The 15993-nt window shown below is 40.8% G+C and overlaps 1 protein-coding gene across 3 annotated transcripts; it reads left to right on the plus strand.

Annotated features, from left to right (window-relative positions):
- Window positions 1-1521: 1521 nt before the first annotated feature.
- On the plus strand, window positions 1522-15673 carry LOC122839833 (interleukin-1 receptor type 1-like). 3 transcript variants are annotated; one of them, XM_044131805.1, is made up of 12 exons: window positions 1522-1654; window positions 5973-6068; window positions 6693-6945; window positions 8054-8234; window positions 9240-9402; window positions 10128-10190; window positions 11742-11877; window positions 11952-12103; window positions 13101-13244; window positions 13822-13989; window positions 14431-14714; window positions 14844-15673. In XM_044131805.1, the coding sequence occupies exons 1-12, from the start codon at window positions 1576-1578 to the stop codon at window positions 15129-15131; spliced, it is 2007 nt and encodes a 668-aa protein (XP_043987740.1). In that variant the 5' UTR covers window positions 1522-1575; the 3' UTR covers window positions 15132-15673. The 3 variants fall into 3 exon arrangements, with proteins under 3 accessions (XP_043987740.1, XP_043987741.1, XP_043987742.1); XM_044131806.1 differs by lacking the exon at window positions 1522-1654 and adding an exon at window positions 4285-4596 and having other exon boundaries at window positions 14844-15671; XM_044131807.1 differs by lacking the exon at window positions 1522-1654 and adding an exon at window positions 5839-5885 and having other exon boundaries at window positions 14844-15671.
- Window positions 15674-15993: the final 320 nt, after the last annotated feature.

The following is a 15993-nucleotide window of genomic DNA, read 5'->3' on the forward strand; positions in this document are numbered from 1 at the left end:
CAGTCATGGAACTAAAAACTGTAGAAATCGAGATCACAAACGGCTAACAAGAGCCTGAACGATGCAGGATGGGTCCTCCTTGGAAAAACCAACAAAAAAAACCAACCCATTAATCAAAAATAACAAAAAAACTTTCGTAATTAAATGTGAGAACTGGTATGCGTTATTAATTACCAGCCGATTTTAGGGATAAAAGAGGAAACAGCCTGTGGATTTTCTTTATCTGACAGCGTTTGGAGCTGAGATTTGTTAAGCTGTTGCTTTGTGGGTTATAGTTGGTTCTGTGAACGTCTTCGGTGAAAATGGACCGTTTTCCTGTGGGCAGGGAATGACGACTACTGACTCATTACTGAATTCAAATGCATATTCGCTGAGAAACCTTCGGTTCAATGGGGAAACCCATGACTCAGCATTTCTGGAAGACACCTCAGCGTTTCTTTCATTAACGTCTTCACCTGCGATGCTGGATTTACATTTAGCAATTTGTGTGCTATTTAAAGTCACTAAAATGTCGGTTAACCTTTAAAATTGTGTCTTTTGAGCCTTCTGGGACACATTGCTTCTGTTTAAGCCTTTTCCTTTTTACCTGGGCTGTGTGTAGCTCAATTCCATGTCTTAATTTGAGAAATAAAGCAAAAATGAAGTGGACGGCAAACATGAGGCAGTTGAATGGGGACGACGTTGAACCACAGAACTCGGGAATCAAAACGTAACTCGAAGTTTGGCCAAGAAATAGTGATGAACGGTGAATCAAATATGGCTACTTTGGGGGGAAAAAAAACCAAACAAAAAACATACATGGTAGTTTACTCCAGTGAGGTGGACAAACCACAAACCGTTCAAATCTGAACCACATTTTCCCCGTAGAGGAGTTTTGGAAACAACATGGTTCTACGTTATGATACTTTTTTCCATGTAACTGTAAATATGAAATGAAAACCCACATTTTGAACCTAGATTGTGGAAAGACTAATTTTATTTGATTTTAGGACCTGACACTTTTCCCCCCTGTCAATAACAGTAGCTGTATGACTGAGTATCCTCTCATTTGTTTTTGTTTTTCTGTAAAAATCAAATCCAGCAATCTTTTCCTTTAACAGTCATTCGGTAGCAGTTAGTTGCTAATTTTTTAATTTCAGTTAAGAGAAGCTCTCATGGGCGTGCTGTGGTGGCGTAGGGGATAGCGCGACCCACATTTGGAGGCCTTGAGTCCTCGACTCGGCCGTCGCGGGTTCGATTCCCGGACCCAGCGACATTTGCTACATGTCTTCTCCCGTCTCCATCCCCCTTTCCTGTCAGCCTACTGTCATATAAGGGACACTGGAGCCCACAAAAGACCCACTGGAGGGGAAAAAAATAAAAAAATAAATAAATAAAGAGAAGCTCCCATACAGACTTTCAACAGTGAAATCTCCACCAGATTCACAGGAAGCGGCTCAGTAACCACAATGTGAACACCTCAGATCTTGGTGTGTCTCAGCGTGTTGCACCTCAGATCTTGGCTTTACCGTGATCGCAACACACTCTTCCACCCGTGGAGGTGGGACCAAGCTGGTGACCAACCGGCTGAGCTGCATGGTGGAGACGCCACTCCGGTGTAAACTCTCTAATCCTTCCTGTGCCTCACACCGCCTCGCGCGACGCTTGCTCTTAGGTGAGTCGATGCACTTTGCATGTTTGTTTTGATTTGAGGGTACAGATTTTCTTATTTTATTTCAGTTTTTTTTTTTTTTTTTTTTTTTAATCCTCCTGTAGGAACTGAACCATCTAATATCACCTGCCACACTTTCATTTGCATTAAGAGGAAGTAAATAAAACACAGCGTTCAGGGCTGGGTGTTGAATATCCGACTAAAGAGCTTTTGAAGTCCAACCTCAAAAGAAGGCTCACTTATCTTCTCTTCCTGTCGCAGATGGAGACACCATAGTAAGGGTGACTATTCTCAAGCGACGTATAGAAAATGTTCCATTGTGAAGTATGTACAGAAAGGCACGATGTCACACTTTAAACTACATCTGTCTGCAGTTGGTGTGTGCTTTTAACATGTGCTTTTAACATATGCTGACCAGCACTGTTTCTGGTCAGGACATTTCATGAACAGAGCAAGACAGGTTGTTGTTCAGATCAGGGTACTTTGAACACCGTTTCTGCTCGATGTTGTTATCCAGCTTTGCCGCAGCGCAGTTAGCTGTTCAGATGTGTGATAAATTTCTCAGAGCATCTCACCACAAACATGCTGTGGGTTTTCAGACCACCCTCTCTGGCAAAGCAGAGCAGAAGATAGCTTATGAAAACAGGAAGGAAACCCAAAGAGAGAAACATCGAAAGATGAGAATATTAGTGAGAAACGGGCCACCGCCAAACCGCGGGTTGCAAAATACGGGGCAGATGATGTTTTAAACAAGCAACTGTGAGAGATGTCTTTCTGCCAGAGAGAGAAATCAAACCGTTCTAGGAGGGAGGCAAACTCCTGAATATCACAGACTTTACCAACCAACGATCTCTAGACAACGACACAGAGGTCTCTCTATGCATGTCTGAAATGTTCTGTGCTCTCTGCCTATCATTTCTGTCAGGGATAGAAATCTTTGTCTTTATTATCTGCTACAGGTGAACAGTCCTTCTCTTTTTTAGGCAGTGAACTTAAAAAGGGATCTAGAGTCATTTCTGGCGCTGGCCGTTGTTGATCTCTAAGGTCAGTCTGATAACGGTTCATTATCAGACTTCCTGTGGGAGTTCTACCTTTATTCAGGGTGCGTGCACTTCAAAGTTGGAAGTGTGTTTTGTTAAGAGTTGGAAAGTTGATCTCAAAGATAATTGGCAATCAGCTCGGTAAAAGTAAAAACACATTTTCCACACTTCCCGGCAGCCGCAGCTCCGGCTCCGAGCAGGCAGTTTGAGCAGCGTGTTGGGTAGGAGGCTTTCTGTAATTTCCAGATACACAGTGTCGTTTTATAGCGCAGTCAAGTAAATGCGTCACCTTCAGTGGTTTCGAAAAGGATGTGTTTATCCAAAGTAACTTAAATGGCAGTATCTGATGCCTCCTTGTTGACCTGCACCATCCGAAACCCGCCGTTCTGTGCGCACAACAATGCTTCTCCACGATGCTGTTCACAGCCCTTATTAGGGATTATTATTATTATTGGACTGAGAAGCAATTTCTACAACAAGCTCAGCAGCTCGTGTTTGCTAGCTGCTGCTGCTGCTGCTGCTGCCGCTAGTCTGATGGGGTGAGAGGCGCTCTCTGGGGATCAGCCGGGGACTGAGGGTTGCCGGCAAAGCTTTGGGTGTTCATGTCGATCCTTATTTCTCATAAAGTTTATTTCAATCAATCAATCAATCAATCAAACTTTATTTGTATAGCACATTTCAGCAGCAAGGCATTTCAAAGTGCTTTACATCAAATCAAACACAAAAACACAATGCAACATAGAATCAACAATAAAAACACAACATAGTCAGATTCCGTCAATAAATTTGCAATTGATTACGTTTTGAATACAACTCTAAACAAGTGGGTTTTTAGTTGAGATTTAAAGGAAGTCAGTGTTTCAGCTGTTTTACAGTTTTCTGGAAGTTTGTTCCAGATTTTTGGTGCATTTCACATTCCACGTGCATGTAACCTTGCGCTGGGCTCTGAAGGAAGAGGAAACCACATCAAGCCCGACACCGCTTTGGTTAAGATCTGCATGTTTTTCCCCGTACATCTGCGGATTTCCCCCAGGTGCTTCTGTTTCCTCCCACAAACTGATCTGTGCTTTTTTTTCCCCACAAAAAAAAAAAAAAAAAAAAAAGAAAAGAAAACAAGAAATGACCAATTCATTGTCAACAAGTTAACCGGTGACTGTGACTGGATAGTTGGGTCTAGATTCACCCTGTATGCCTGTCCAGGGTGAACGCTGCCTCTCATCATTTGCTGAGTGTCACAGTTTGCAACGTGTCGTTGTTCATGATCTCTTCTAGATTTAACACTGATCTACCATCTTTTTTTTTTTTTTTACAAGGGGTGATGTTTAAGACGTAGCTCCTGCTATCCTCTAAATGTCTAAATGGATCCCTTTAAAGTAAGAATAATACTAAAACAAAAAAAAAAGACTGTATGACTGTTCTCTAGAACCTAAACCTCTGATCAGATAAAGAAAAACAACATGAGTGTGAAACCACAGGAGCGACCTCATCCACCTTACATGCAGCACAGCTTCACCACACATGTTTTCCACCTGCCTCTATAACTGTGGACTCTCCTGAAGTTTGGGTGCGGTGTGTACCGTGGTTAGAGTAATTTCCCCTCTCTGTACTCTCTCAACAGCGGTTTCACACGGCCTTCTGTGTCAAAGTTTTTCTTCTTCTTCTTCTTCTTCATATCAGCTCCGGTTTGACTGACTCTTACTGCCAACCTGTCCTCAGATTCAGCGTTTTTCCTTCAAACCTCCAGTTTCATGTCTTTTGACCTACTTTCTTTCAATGTCTATCACTCCTCCTGAAGTTCCCAGGGAGGCAAAACTGCGAAGAAAAGAAAAAAGATCCCATCCGTATCCTCAGACACTCACTGTTGCCCTCCACCGTCGTTCTAACCTGACAACAATTCATCTTTAGGTAAAAATCTTCTCCTTACGTAGTTCCACCTGGTTGGAAACTGTGTTGAATGTCAACTTCATAAACTTTGAGCTTCATCACAGATCAATTCTCCCGTTTGCTTTCATGGGATAATTTCATATGATTTTAACATTTTACTTACTTTGTTTAGATTTTTTTTTCCTCAAGTCTCTTTGCACTTTTTCCTCAGCCGCTTTGGTGCATTTCTAAGACCAGAATTGAAATTCCCTCCAAACAACTAGTTCAATCTTCAAATCACTGTGTCACGTGGACAAATAATTATGTACAAGTCTCTGCTTTTTCCTACATTTTCAATTGCTTAAGTCATATCGATCAAAAATGAACTGTACTCTGTTGAATAGTCGTAACCTCCTCAATACTTAAACAGAAATTGCAATGTTTACGTCTGGCATTGGTCTAGAAATTTCCATTGGACGTTATTTTTTTTGAATGAATTGGTAAATTGCTCCCACGCAAATCTTGACTTTCTACAAAGTAGGTGAATGTGTGAGACATTAAATGTGTGAGACAAAGGTCCATCTATATATATATAGATATATATATCTATATATATATATATCTATATATATATAGATATATATAGAAATATATATATAGTCATAAAACAACATGTTGTTACATTTTTGGTAAGGACAATGATTTGAATGGAGTCAACAGCCAGAGAGAAGAAGAGGAGCGAGGCCGAGTTTCCAGTTTCCATCGCTCTCACGTCATCAGGCAATGGCTTTCAAACCGCGACAGGATCCAGTTGCTCTCACGCTGTTCCTCATCTGAAAATACTATTTCCAAGCTGCATCAACAGAGAGCAATGTGTACTGAGACTCTGTGGAGGCGAAGGAAGACTTCACTGAGGAGATTGTCCTACGTTCCCATTGCTGCTTTAGTTTTCTCCCTTCACCTCTCTAGTGCTGACTTTTCCTTTTTGAATCGCCATGGTAATTTGTCAACAAATTACAAGCGTGAATGTGAATGTTTTCCTATTTCTTGCCTTTGGTCGCCCACAATTATAATTTACAACATTTGTCATCAAAAGCTTAACCACAGTTTAAGGTTTTGTCAATGTAACAGGCCACACTGTTGTACTGAAAACATGACTAATCAATGTGACACAATGAAACGAGGACTAGTCATTCTGAGACACTGATGTGTTCACTGACACATACTTACTGTTGTATCAGTGCTTGAGGAGCAGAGGGTGGGAGAATGGGGAAGGATGGAGCAGAGAGAGGAAGAGAAACATGTGTGTTATGAAAAGTTTTACGTTGGAGGTTTGTGTCAGAGCCCCACTGGCTGGCTCAACATGTTCAGGTTGCTGCTGTAGTCCATAAGACACAGGTGTTTCTGTTTGTTTTCAGAAATGAGCCCGAGTTCATCGCTGGAAAGCTTTCTGTTGTTCCTCTGGATTTCAGTGGTCTGTGGTGGACTGGCCCAGGCTGAGCTGATGAAAAAAGGTTGGTTTAGTTTTCTATCTTGTGATAAACATATGAATAAATACATGAGATCACCAGTTCTGGATTTGTCAACAGCCTCCACTAGTCACATGTAAGCATTTCACTGCCCTCTTGTGGACAAAAATTGCAACATCATCCACGCATCTCAAAAGTACCAATAAATAAATAAGAGGAGCAATCACACCTTATAGTTTCAGCTTTTTGCAGGTTTCATTTTTGCTGATTGATTTTTGAGGCTGGAAGGTCTCCTTACCATCACCCTAATCTTTTGATCCCCTCAGATATTATCTATCAGATTAAAGTCGGGACTCTGACTGGAACACAGTTTTAAAATATAGGCTACACCTAATCAAGGCAGCTGCAGCATTGCTCTCAAATCTGTTGCTCACAAACAATGCAAGTGTGTTTAAAACAAGCATGTTTAGAGTTATAGTTGATGAAGTTTGAATCACACCTGACAGCTAAAAATGAACCTTGACACGGACATCCACAGTCATTCATTTGAACTGAAAGTGACATCACACATTGAGCTTTCTGATGAACGGACACGACGTGAAGCTAATTTTAGCAGCTAAGTTTGACAGAAAGTTGAGAACTGAACACCCAATGTGACATGCGTTGCAGATAACTGCACCAACTACGAGCTGGTGTTTGAACGGGTGTACTCTGTCCCCGGGGACGCGGCCATGCTGAACAGCACCCTGCTGTCTCCGGACGTCTTTAACTTCACCGCCGTCCCGTTCAACATCACCTGGTTCAGCACAAAGACGGGACAGGAGATGAGAAATGAGACGGGTCGGGTTCTGGTGCTCCAGGAGACGCTTTGGTTCCTCAACACCACTATGGACGACGATGGGGAATACCTCGCCATAGCGCGGTAAGAGGCTGTCTGAAGCGTCAAGTTGTATTTATTCCCCTACTTGTCAGAAAACTGATATTGGTACCACTTTACAGTAAGGCTCCCCTTATTGATGGCTAATAAATAACTTATAGATGTGTTATCAATTAATCTATAAACACTTTATAAACGATTAATAACTGTTTATTACTCATTAATTAAGGGTGAGAAGGAGACTACATGCTGAAAGATTCTGCTTACAAATGCTTATTATGTTTATAAGGTAGTAATATACATTTAATAGTACAATAACTCTAGATAAAATACACTATTTGGCAAGAAACCAGTGGATTTTGTCTCCTTCTCAACCTTAATACATAATAAACAATTTCTAATTTATAATAATTTATTAAGCGTTTAGAGTTGAATTAATATCATCTTATTGTAAAGTGGTACCTTGTTAAATGCAAGGCAGCTTAGTATCAACAAAGATGTCAATATTTGTTAATGTTGGGATACAATGTCGCTAAATTAAGACTAAAAATACTTCAGAAGGGTAAATATGCGTCATACCAGCAGCTCTGCTTCATATTAATTATTTTAGCATGTCAGTTTTAACTCTACAAGATTAATACCACATCGGAGGGTTTTGCTTACTTGATTTGTGGTTTAGCACTCCACAGATGGTTTGGTTATTCTGTGGGTTAGTAATATTTTCCATAGCAGAAATTGTGGATATATAACAAGCGATTGTTTCTCCTTGTTGGGAAGTTAGAACAGGAAGAAAAGGCTTCTGATAGCCGCAACGTGACATCAAGGTTTGTCACTTTCCCCCCACCAAATTATCTGAAGAAGAGCTCAATGGGGATCTGAACCTAAGAGATGCAAATCTTCCCTCACCGTCTTTCTAACCACAGCTTCCTGTTTGACCTACTTTATGTTTTCTAGCACGACTTACAGTAAAAAGGGCCTCTGACTGCTGTAAAAAATAATAAAAAAAAGAGAAAGAAAATCTCTTTGTGGAGAAATGATCAAGTAGTATAAAAAAAGCTAACGAAGATCCATAAATCACATTTGAGATGGACAAACACATTTCTATCGCGCTAGAGACGTGGTGCCAAACTCACTGGTTTGTCTTTCCATGCAGGACTCCTTCTCAGTGCTACAGGTGGACCGCTAAGCTGGTGATGGATCGGCCAGTTGCTGGAGAGTGTGGAAGGCCAAGAAAACATCCTCGAAATGTGTTGAATGTCCTGCAATGCCCTCTGACAGATTATATTCACAAACTGATGATCTACGGCATTGACTTCTCTGTTAATTGGTACAAAGTGAGTAGCATGAAATTCAATACGTTGAGTCAGAGAATAAACTGCTTCTGTTCTTTATGAAGGTCGGATTAACACCAGTTAATTTAATTGCCCTTGATTAGCTTTCTGTATATTGAAGTGTTTTAATGCTTAGCTAAATATGAATCCTTAAAAAGTTCATAATTTCTGAAGTGTTGTTCTGTTGAGAGGTCATACATGGTAAACGTTTTACTGTCAGAGGGTGATTTAGATTAGTCCTGTCACGAGCTACAGGTCCATTTATAAATTTTTACAACAGAAATGAAAGAAAAGAAAAAAAAAACTCTAGCAAAATAATGTTGGTTGTTGTCAAACCTGACTGTCACAGTATCAGTGACAAAAGAAACTTTGAAAAAATAAAAAACCCCAGAAATGTTGACATTTTGTATTGAATGTGACTAAAATATAAGAAAGTTAATGTCAGTCACTGCCTCCCTCCGTTTTGCTAATGCTGCTACTAGCTAGCGTGTTCAGCTTCTCCGTTTTCCCTCCATTTTCCTTCACTCTCTCTCTTCTTCTTCTACTTCATGTTGTTATTTAACGTCTGTTGCTGCACAAGTTGAGACCTGAGAGCAAACATGTTTAATATATTTTCACATTTGGCGGCATCTCTTTGGATATTTCCCCTCTTTTTTTACTAACTTTTTTCTTTTTGTGGCTTTCCATTTCGCATCCTTGTTGCTTCGCGGTTTTCACCGGAGAGTTCAGCGATTGAGGAGCTGTAGTTCCTATTTGAAACAGTAGATGGTGCTGCGGGTAAAACCAGAATATATTCAGCAGGGTTTTGCTCAACTGCCAGAAAGATTAAAAGCTTATTCTACTGTTAGAAAATAAAATTGACTGGTTAAGATTGGATAAAGATTCATCCCCCCTTTAGAAATACTAATGATCATGGCCTTTTTTTTTAAATTGTCAAAATATTAAATCAAATTGCTGCAAAATAGTGGAAATCTTTGTGAATATATGTATTTTTGTCTTCCAACTCAGGGCTGTGTCCTGATATCGAACACATCAGGCAGTCATACCATCAGGGACAGGAGAGACTACACGGTAACAGTTGAAGGCAGTGGCCCATACACCTGCACTCTGACCTTTACCCTGGATGGTGCAACAAGATCTGTGTCAGAAACCATTAATGCAATGATCACAGGTCAGTTCAGATTCAACAGCAAAAATGAAAAATGTTTCATGCAACCAACTTTGGAAGCATCTACGGTTTGTTTTAATAATACAAAAAGGGAAAAAGTGGAGTTAAAAATTCATGCAGGGATTTTTTTCTAATAGGCATTAAGAAAGCTGGGACGATTACAATCACACGTTGCAGAAAAGTAGCAGTGTAATATAATAGTGTTGGCTGTTTTTTCCTCTTGGGGGAGTGTTGGTGAGGACGGGTTCTCAATCAACTCAGGTGGTTAAATAAAACATTTAAAAAAATCCCAGTCAGAATCGTGTTGAGGAAATATGACAAGAAGATTTAAAGGCCATTCTCCATCCAGTCTGAGGTTGAGATATTGAGTAAAAAAATAAAAAAAACAACAGGTGAAAATTTCACCATTGTTGTAGTTTTAGTCACTTTGTTTCATTTGACTTTTGAAGGAAAAACTAATGTGAAAATAAATGATTGCTGTAAGCATTGGTTAAATAAACATACATTAAAGGCATACAATTTTATCTTCCACTTATTTTCTTTAGTCATGATGGTATTCGTTGTCCATGGACTGTAGTTTATATCAAAACAGCAACAAAAACAAAACACACAAAGAATAAACTGTTGGAGAAATCTCTGACTAAACCTAGAACAACAAAACCACAAATAACAGCAGAAAATAACATATATATATTTTAAATTTAATCTTTTTTTTCTTTTTTTTGCAGAGCAGTACTCCCTGCCTCCACAAATCCGTGAGCCGGAAAATGAAATTTTAAAAGCAGCAAAAGGTGAGGTCTCCTTTTAGACTTTCTTTTTCAGAAAAAGAAAAAAAGTCTCTCAGTTTGAAATATTGAGCACGTATTTCTGACGCAGTCTTAAAAACCGGGTTGTTTAGCACAAATAACCCATTTTGTTATCTGAGTCATTTTCACTACATATGCGAATGAAAGTCACAACACTTTCGAGACCTGCAGAAAACCCTCGAGGTGAAATCAGAGCGGCAATGTCATTTATTCACTGTCGAGTGCGAGAAATTAACAAAGTCCAAACCTTGTTAAAAAGAGAGAACAAAACACAGTTTTATTACCTCTGGCCAGATGGAGAACCCAGAAGAGATCTGAGATCTGACCAGACAAAGGAATCACTTCTCTATATAAACTGTTTAATGCCCTTCGTACACAGACAGGGTGTCATCGCTGATATTCTAAAAAAGCTTATCAGATTAATACGCATAGTGAGAAAAATGCAACCTTTAGTTAAAAACCAGTTTCAGGCAGAATATTCTGTGCCTAATAATAATCACTCAGCCGTTGGGGTCTGGTCTGTCACTCCGGAGGTTTGATAGTTATTTACTGATCGCACTGGATCAAACTTGTGAGACAATGACTCTGTAAGTCTGAGTAAAATATAATAAACTGATTAAACATTGTAAGATTAGCATTAAATAAACTTCTAATAAAAGTAAACATACTATGAATAATTAGGCTGCACAGTGGTGCAGTTGGTAGAGCTGTTGCCTTGCAGCAAGAAGGTCCTGGGTTCGATTCCCGGCCCGGGGTCTTTCTGCATGGAGTTTGCATGTTCTCCCTGTGCATGGTGGGTTCTCTCCGGGTTCTCCGGCTTCCTCCCACAGTCCAAAAACATGACTGTCAGGTTAATTGGTCTCTAAATTCTCCCTAGGTGTGAGTGGTTGTGTGTCCTGTATGTCTCTGTGTTGCCCAGCGACAGACTGGTGACCTGTCCAGGGTGAACCCGCCTCTCGCCCTGAACGCAGCTGGAGAGGAACCAGCAACCCTCCTGACCCCATTTAGGGAGGAAGGGTGTTTAGAAAATGGATGGATGGATGGATACTATGAATAATTATTTTATTCCACATCACATTTTTCTCAAACCTGACAAGGACAAAAAAAGGCTGAGAGTTTGATGATGCAGTATTTAAAAGAGGTTCTTCACACCAGGAATCAGTTTAACTAAGTTTTATTTACGACTGCTCAAGCATTTGATTTGCATAATGATTTGCTTTAGGTTGCATCCAATTCAATGATAGTTTGCTCTGCATCTTCAGGCATTCAAACCTGTTGGAGAAGAGAGTTGCGTTTTAAGATACCAAATAAAAAATAAAAAAAAATAAAAAATGACGACTATTTTAGACGAATCTCTGTTTTAGCTCAGCAAACACATCCAGGCTTTAACCATTTGTAATTTGTTCTTCCTTTATTTCACAAAGAGGTGAATGAAAAAACTGAAAATAAAAAAGACAAAATTCAAACACGCCACTGTTTGTCTCAGCAAGCGCTCTCACACTGAGAGATCTGTCGTTTCTTCTCTTTTGCTTCTAGGGTCGAATTTCACAAAGAGGTGTCTGGTGTTCGTTCCTGGTACTGCAATAAATTATGTTAACGTCAGATGGTTGGACAACAGAAAGGACCAATTTGATTCTCAGTCGTCTGAACGCATCTACACCACGAAGCGGCGGTTGGTACTTTTAAATTAACTTCTGCTAGTGGAAAGTTAAAGTCGACGCGTTCAACAATTTAACCTTTTAACAGTAAGTGGACCCAGGATGAACCGAGGGGTGAGTGGTCAGAACGGCTGCTTCTCTTCTCAGAGCTGAGGCAGGAGGATTTCTACCTCAACTACACCTGCAGGGTCACCACTGTCCAAGGACATTCAGAGGGATACTTCACTTTGCTGCCGACAGGTAAAGCTCGAGTTCATAAACTGTACTGCTTTGATTTTGTCGTGCCAAATGTTGCTGCTCTTAAAAGTTTAATGGCTTATAAAACCGTTTCTTCATGGACTCTGTGTTCAAAGAGCATTTGTGTTTCTGTCTTGTTTTTGTTCTTAAAAGAGAGAATAAAGATTACGTGATGCTCTATATGTGTTATTAAGAATCTTTGCTCCGTTTAAGATTTGGATTTGACCACAGATACATCAAAGTAGTGAAAAAGCTCCTTACCAACTTTCTTTCTGACACAACATGGCCAAACACCTGCTCTCCACTGACTGGGTCACAAATACAGAACAAGGACAGGAAGTCGTCGCCTCTCTAGTCTCCGTTCATCCATTCTCTCTGGACAAGCGGAAAACGGTGGACGGACAGACGTTGGCACCCTGGTGCCGCTAACAACACGTAGAAGTTCATCTTCAACAGGAAGAGACCTGTTGAAATCATCACTTCATATTCCAACCACAATATTAGCCTCATTTTCATAAATATGGGTCATAAAAATGTCACTTTGTGGCCCTGAATACGTTCCAACAGCCTCACTGTTGTGTCCTGAGTCGCATTTCCTCTCCAGTTTTCAGCATGACAAAAAGAAAATACACATTGATGTTGACGTTAATTGTAGTTGTCTTTGAACCTCCGATGGACTTCCCCTCTCTTCAGCTCTGACTTCCTGCTCTGGTGTCTCAAGGTAAAAAAAAAAAAAAGAGACGCACAGGTGGCTTTGCAATAATAAAGCTTGTCACGATTATCCAGCTAGATCCACAACCTTGGAGGCGTTGATGAAGTAGAATCAAAAGATTGCTGCTTAATAAAAAAAAAGTAAGGACTAAAATTACGAGCAATTTTTGTTTTGTAGCTTTTAAATCAGTTTGACTCAGAGGAGGATTTATAAGCAAAATCTGCCTAAAACTAAGTATTCCCAATGTAAATTGATTTTACTCTGGTATGTGATTTCTTATTTCCGCAGATCCCAACATCGTCCTTCCCATCGGATTAGTGTTTGGTGGAGTGACGGTTCTCTTCGTCATCAGCGTCACCGTCTACTACGTCTTCAGGATAGATATTGTGCTGTGCTTCAGGAGAACGTTTCCAGTCCTTTACTCAAATAAAGGTAACACTTTACATCACTTTACATGTGCTGTGGATACTACGATGTGATCACGCATTGGAATAAAATGGAAACACTCGATCAACAGCCTCCGTCTTAAAAAACCCCCAAACAAAAACAAACAAAAAAACCAGAAACAGTAGCTGCAGCGTACAATTTACCCACACATCATTCCAAAGTCACAGAATCTCAAAGTCTAATCTTGCGTTTCACCACATCTTCATACAGTGCAAGAAACAGAGGAAGCACACAAACCACAGGGCCTGCCTGCACTGTTTCAGATAAAATGTCACCCGCCTCTCATGCAAAGGGGTCGCAGGCGCCTTTTTAACCGACACAACGTCAACGCTACGCATCCAACATGAAAAACTCCTGGATGCCAAAATGACTCACGGCAAACATCCTCAAGACGCTCTTTGCTTATTCATTCTGGTTTATTTTCTTAACGTTCGCTAACTAGGTGTCTAGCTGGTTGTTGTTTTCAGCCACCTCTCAGAAAACAAATACTGAAGTGACCTCGAATTGTCTGCGTTCAGACGGCAACCTTGCTGCGCATCTAATGAAAACTTTTCACTTTTAGATCTTGATGGCAAGCTGTACGATGCTTATGTGGCATACCCCAATCCTGGAGCCTTTGGGTTCAGTGAAGAGGTGGAGAGGTTCGCCCTGCAGACATTGCCTGAAGTGTTGGAACAGGCCTGTGGCTACAAACTGTTCATAGCGGGCCGTGACTGCCTGCCGGGGCAGGGTAAGTCTCCCACATGGGAAAGTTGGCTTCTTAAGGGAAAAGCTTTTGTCTGTTTGTCGCTTCCTGCATCTTCATGATTAAATGATCTGATCCCTATGCACCTGCCTCTTTAATGTTTAAATTTTGGATCCTAAACAAACATTATGTTGTGTCGTGTAGGATGTAGAAGACGGACCGCTGGTCAGAAGAGACCAAAATTAAACTCTTTGGTCTTAGCAAAACATAGTGGGGACACCATGTTGCGTTGTCTTTGGACAGGGCTAAATAAAAGGCAGTATCAAAGTAAACGTAAGACCAGGACATGGATTCAACATACAGCAGTACATTGATGCCAAAAATACAGCTAGTGCTACATAGAGAGATGGTTTACCTGAAGCATCCAGTTCTCCGCATTCCCTTCAGGGTTTCTCATCTTTCTCCATGCTTTCTGTCTTCCTGCAGCCGTCGTGGACTCTGTGGACGAGAACCTTCAGGCTAGTCGTCGTGTCCTCCTGCTCTACACCGCTTCCACTTTCATTAAGGAGAGGCACACGAGCAGCACCAGCAGTAACAACAACAACATCATTACAAAGATTGGCGAGGAGGTTGATCAAATCGAAAGTAGGACCAGTGAGGGCGATGGCGGCGTGGGTTATGGTGGTTACGACAAAGCGTTTTCAGACACAAGGCAGCATCTGGAATGTGTGGCATCCATGAGCAGAGCGCTGCTGGAGGGCTCCTTAAAGGTACGACAGAGAAATGTCATAATATAGCCGCAGACAGTCACACAATCCAGCCAATAAGCAACTCTTATTCATGTTGAGGTCTCCCAGTGTCCTCAACAAAGAGGTTCTGATGGAGTTCTGTCCTCTCAGGTCATTCTGGTGGAACTGGAGGAGATCACGCCGGCCCAGCTGGCCCTCTTCCCTGAGTCGGTTCGCCACCTGAGGAAGAAACAGGGCGCCGTGTGCTGGTGGAAGGCTCTCCAGACGAGGCAAAAACGGAGGACATGGAGAGAAGACGAGGAAAGACGTGGAAAGGACTCACAAGTGTCACCGTCCCTCTCTCCTGCCTCCAGGTTTTGGAAAGAAATTAGGTATCATATGCCAGTTAGAGGCAAGAGGGCGGTTTATCCAGAGACAACTGCCCTGTTGAACTTATGATGTTAAATGTAAATGCTTAAGTGAACCGGTGCAATGAAAAAGTAGAGAAAAAAAAAAAAAAGAAAGTCTCGCTCGAACGAATACGACATTTTACTTTATTCTTTTGTAATGTTAGAAGAATATTTTGGTTTAGTCAAAATTTTCTGTTTGACATGTAGTGAAGTCAAAGAAACGTGTGAAGAATAATCAGAAGCTGTAAAACCAGCCAGTCTGTCCAGCATTTGTTGTTATTCTCCAAGTGTTCATGTAAAGAAGGAACAATGTAAATGTAAATTGTGAAAGTTATGAAAGTATTTGCTCATATTTTTCATGTTTCTAAGGTCACACAAAGAATATGGAAGCTTTTTGCTCCTGCTGCTTGTGATTATTGAAAATGTTCATAAGAAAGCATAAACATGTAAATATAAGCCATTGGCACAACATATTATTGTGACATGTGAAATCAACAGTTCAAGATTTTCCATGTAACATCTTATATTTTCTGGTGTTACACATTGTCTTAAGCTTTCAGATAAAAGAGGTTTGTCAAAAATGTGGAGAAGCCGTTCCTCCTGAATGACTGAGGTACTCACCCTATGTTTAAGGAGCATCATGACACCCTTTAGAGAACACTTATTTCGCATGCTTGTATCCGAGCGTCCACATCGGACTCAGCACCAAACCTCTCATTGACCTCCTGCTCTGTTTTTCTTTCATTCGTGAACAATACCCTGAGATACTAAAACTCCTCCTCTTGGTACAGCAGATCTCTCCCCAGATCTGGAGAAGACCCTCTAATCTTTTCCGGCTCAAAACCATTGTCTCAGGTTTGGAGGCACTGATCCTCATCCCGGGCTCCTCAATCAGCTTCAAACTGCTCCAG

Source organism: Gambusia affinis, linkage group LG11, assembly GCF_019740435.1.
Source record: "Gambusia affinis linkage group LG11, SWU_Gaff_1.0, whole genome shotgun sequence".
Taxonomy (NCBI): domain Eukaryota; kingdom Metazoa; phylum Chordata; class Actinopteri; order Cyprinodontiformes; family Poeciliidae; genus Gambusia; species Gambusia affinis.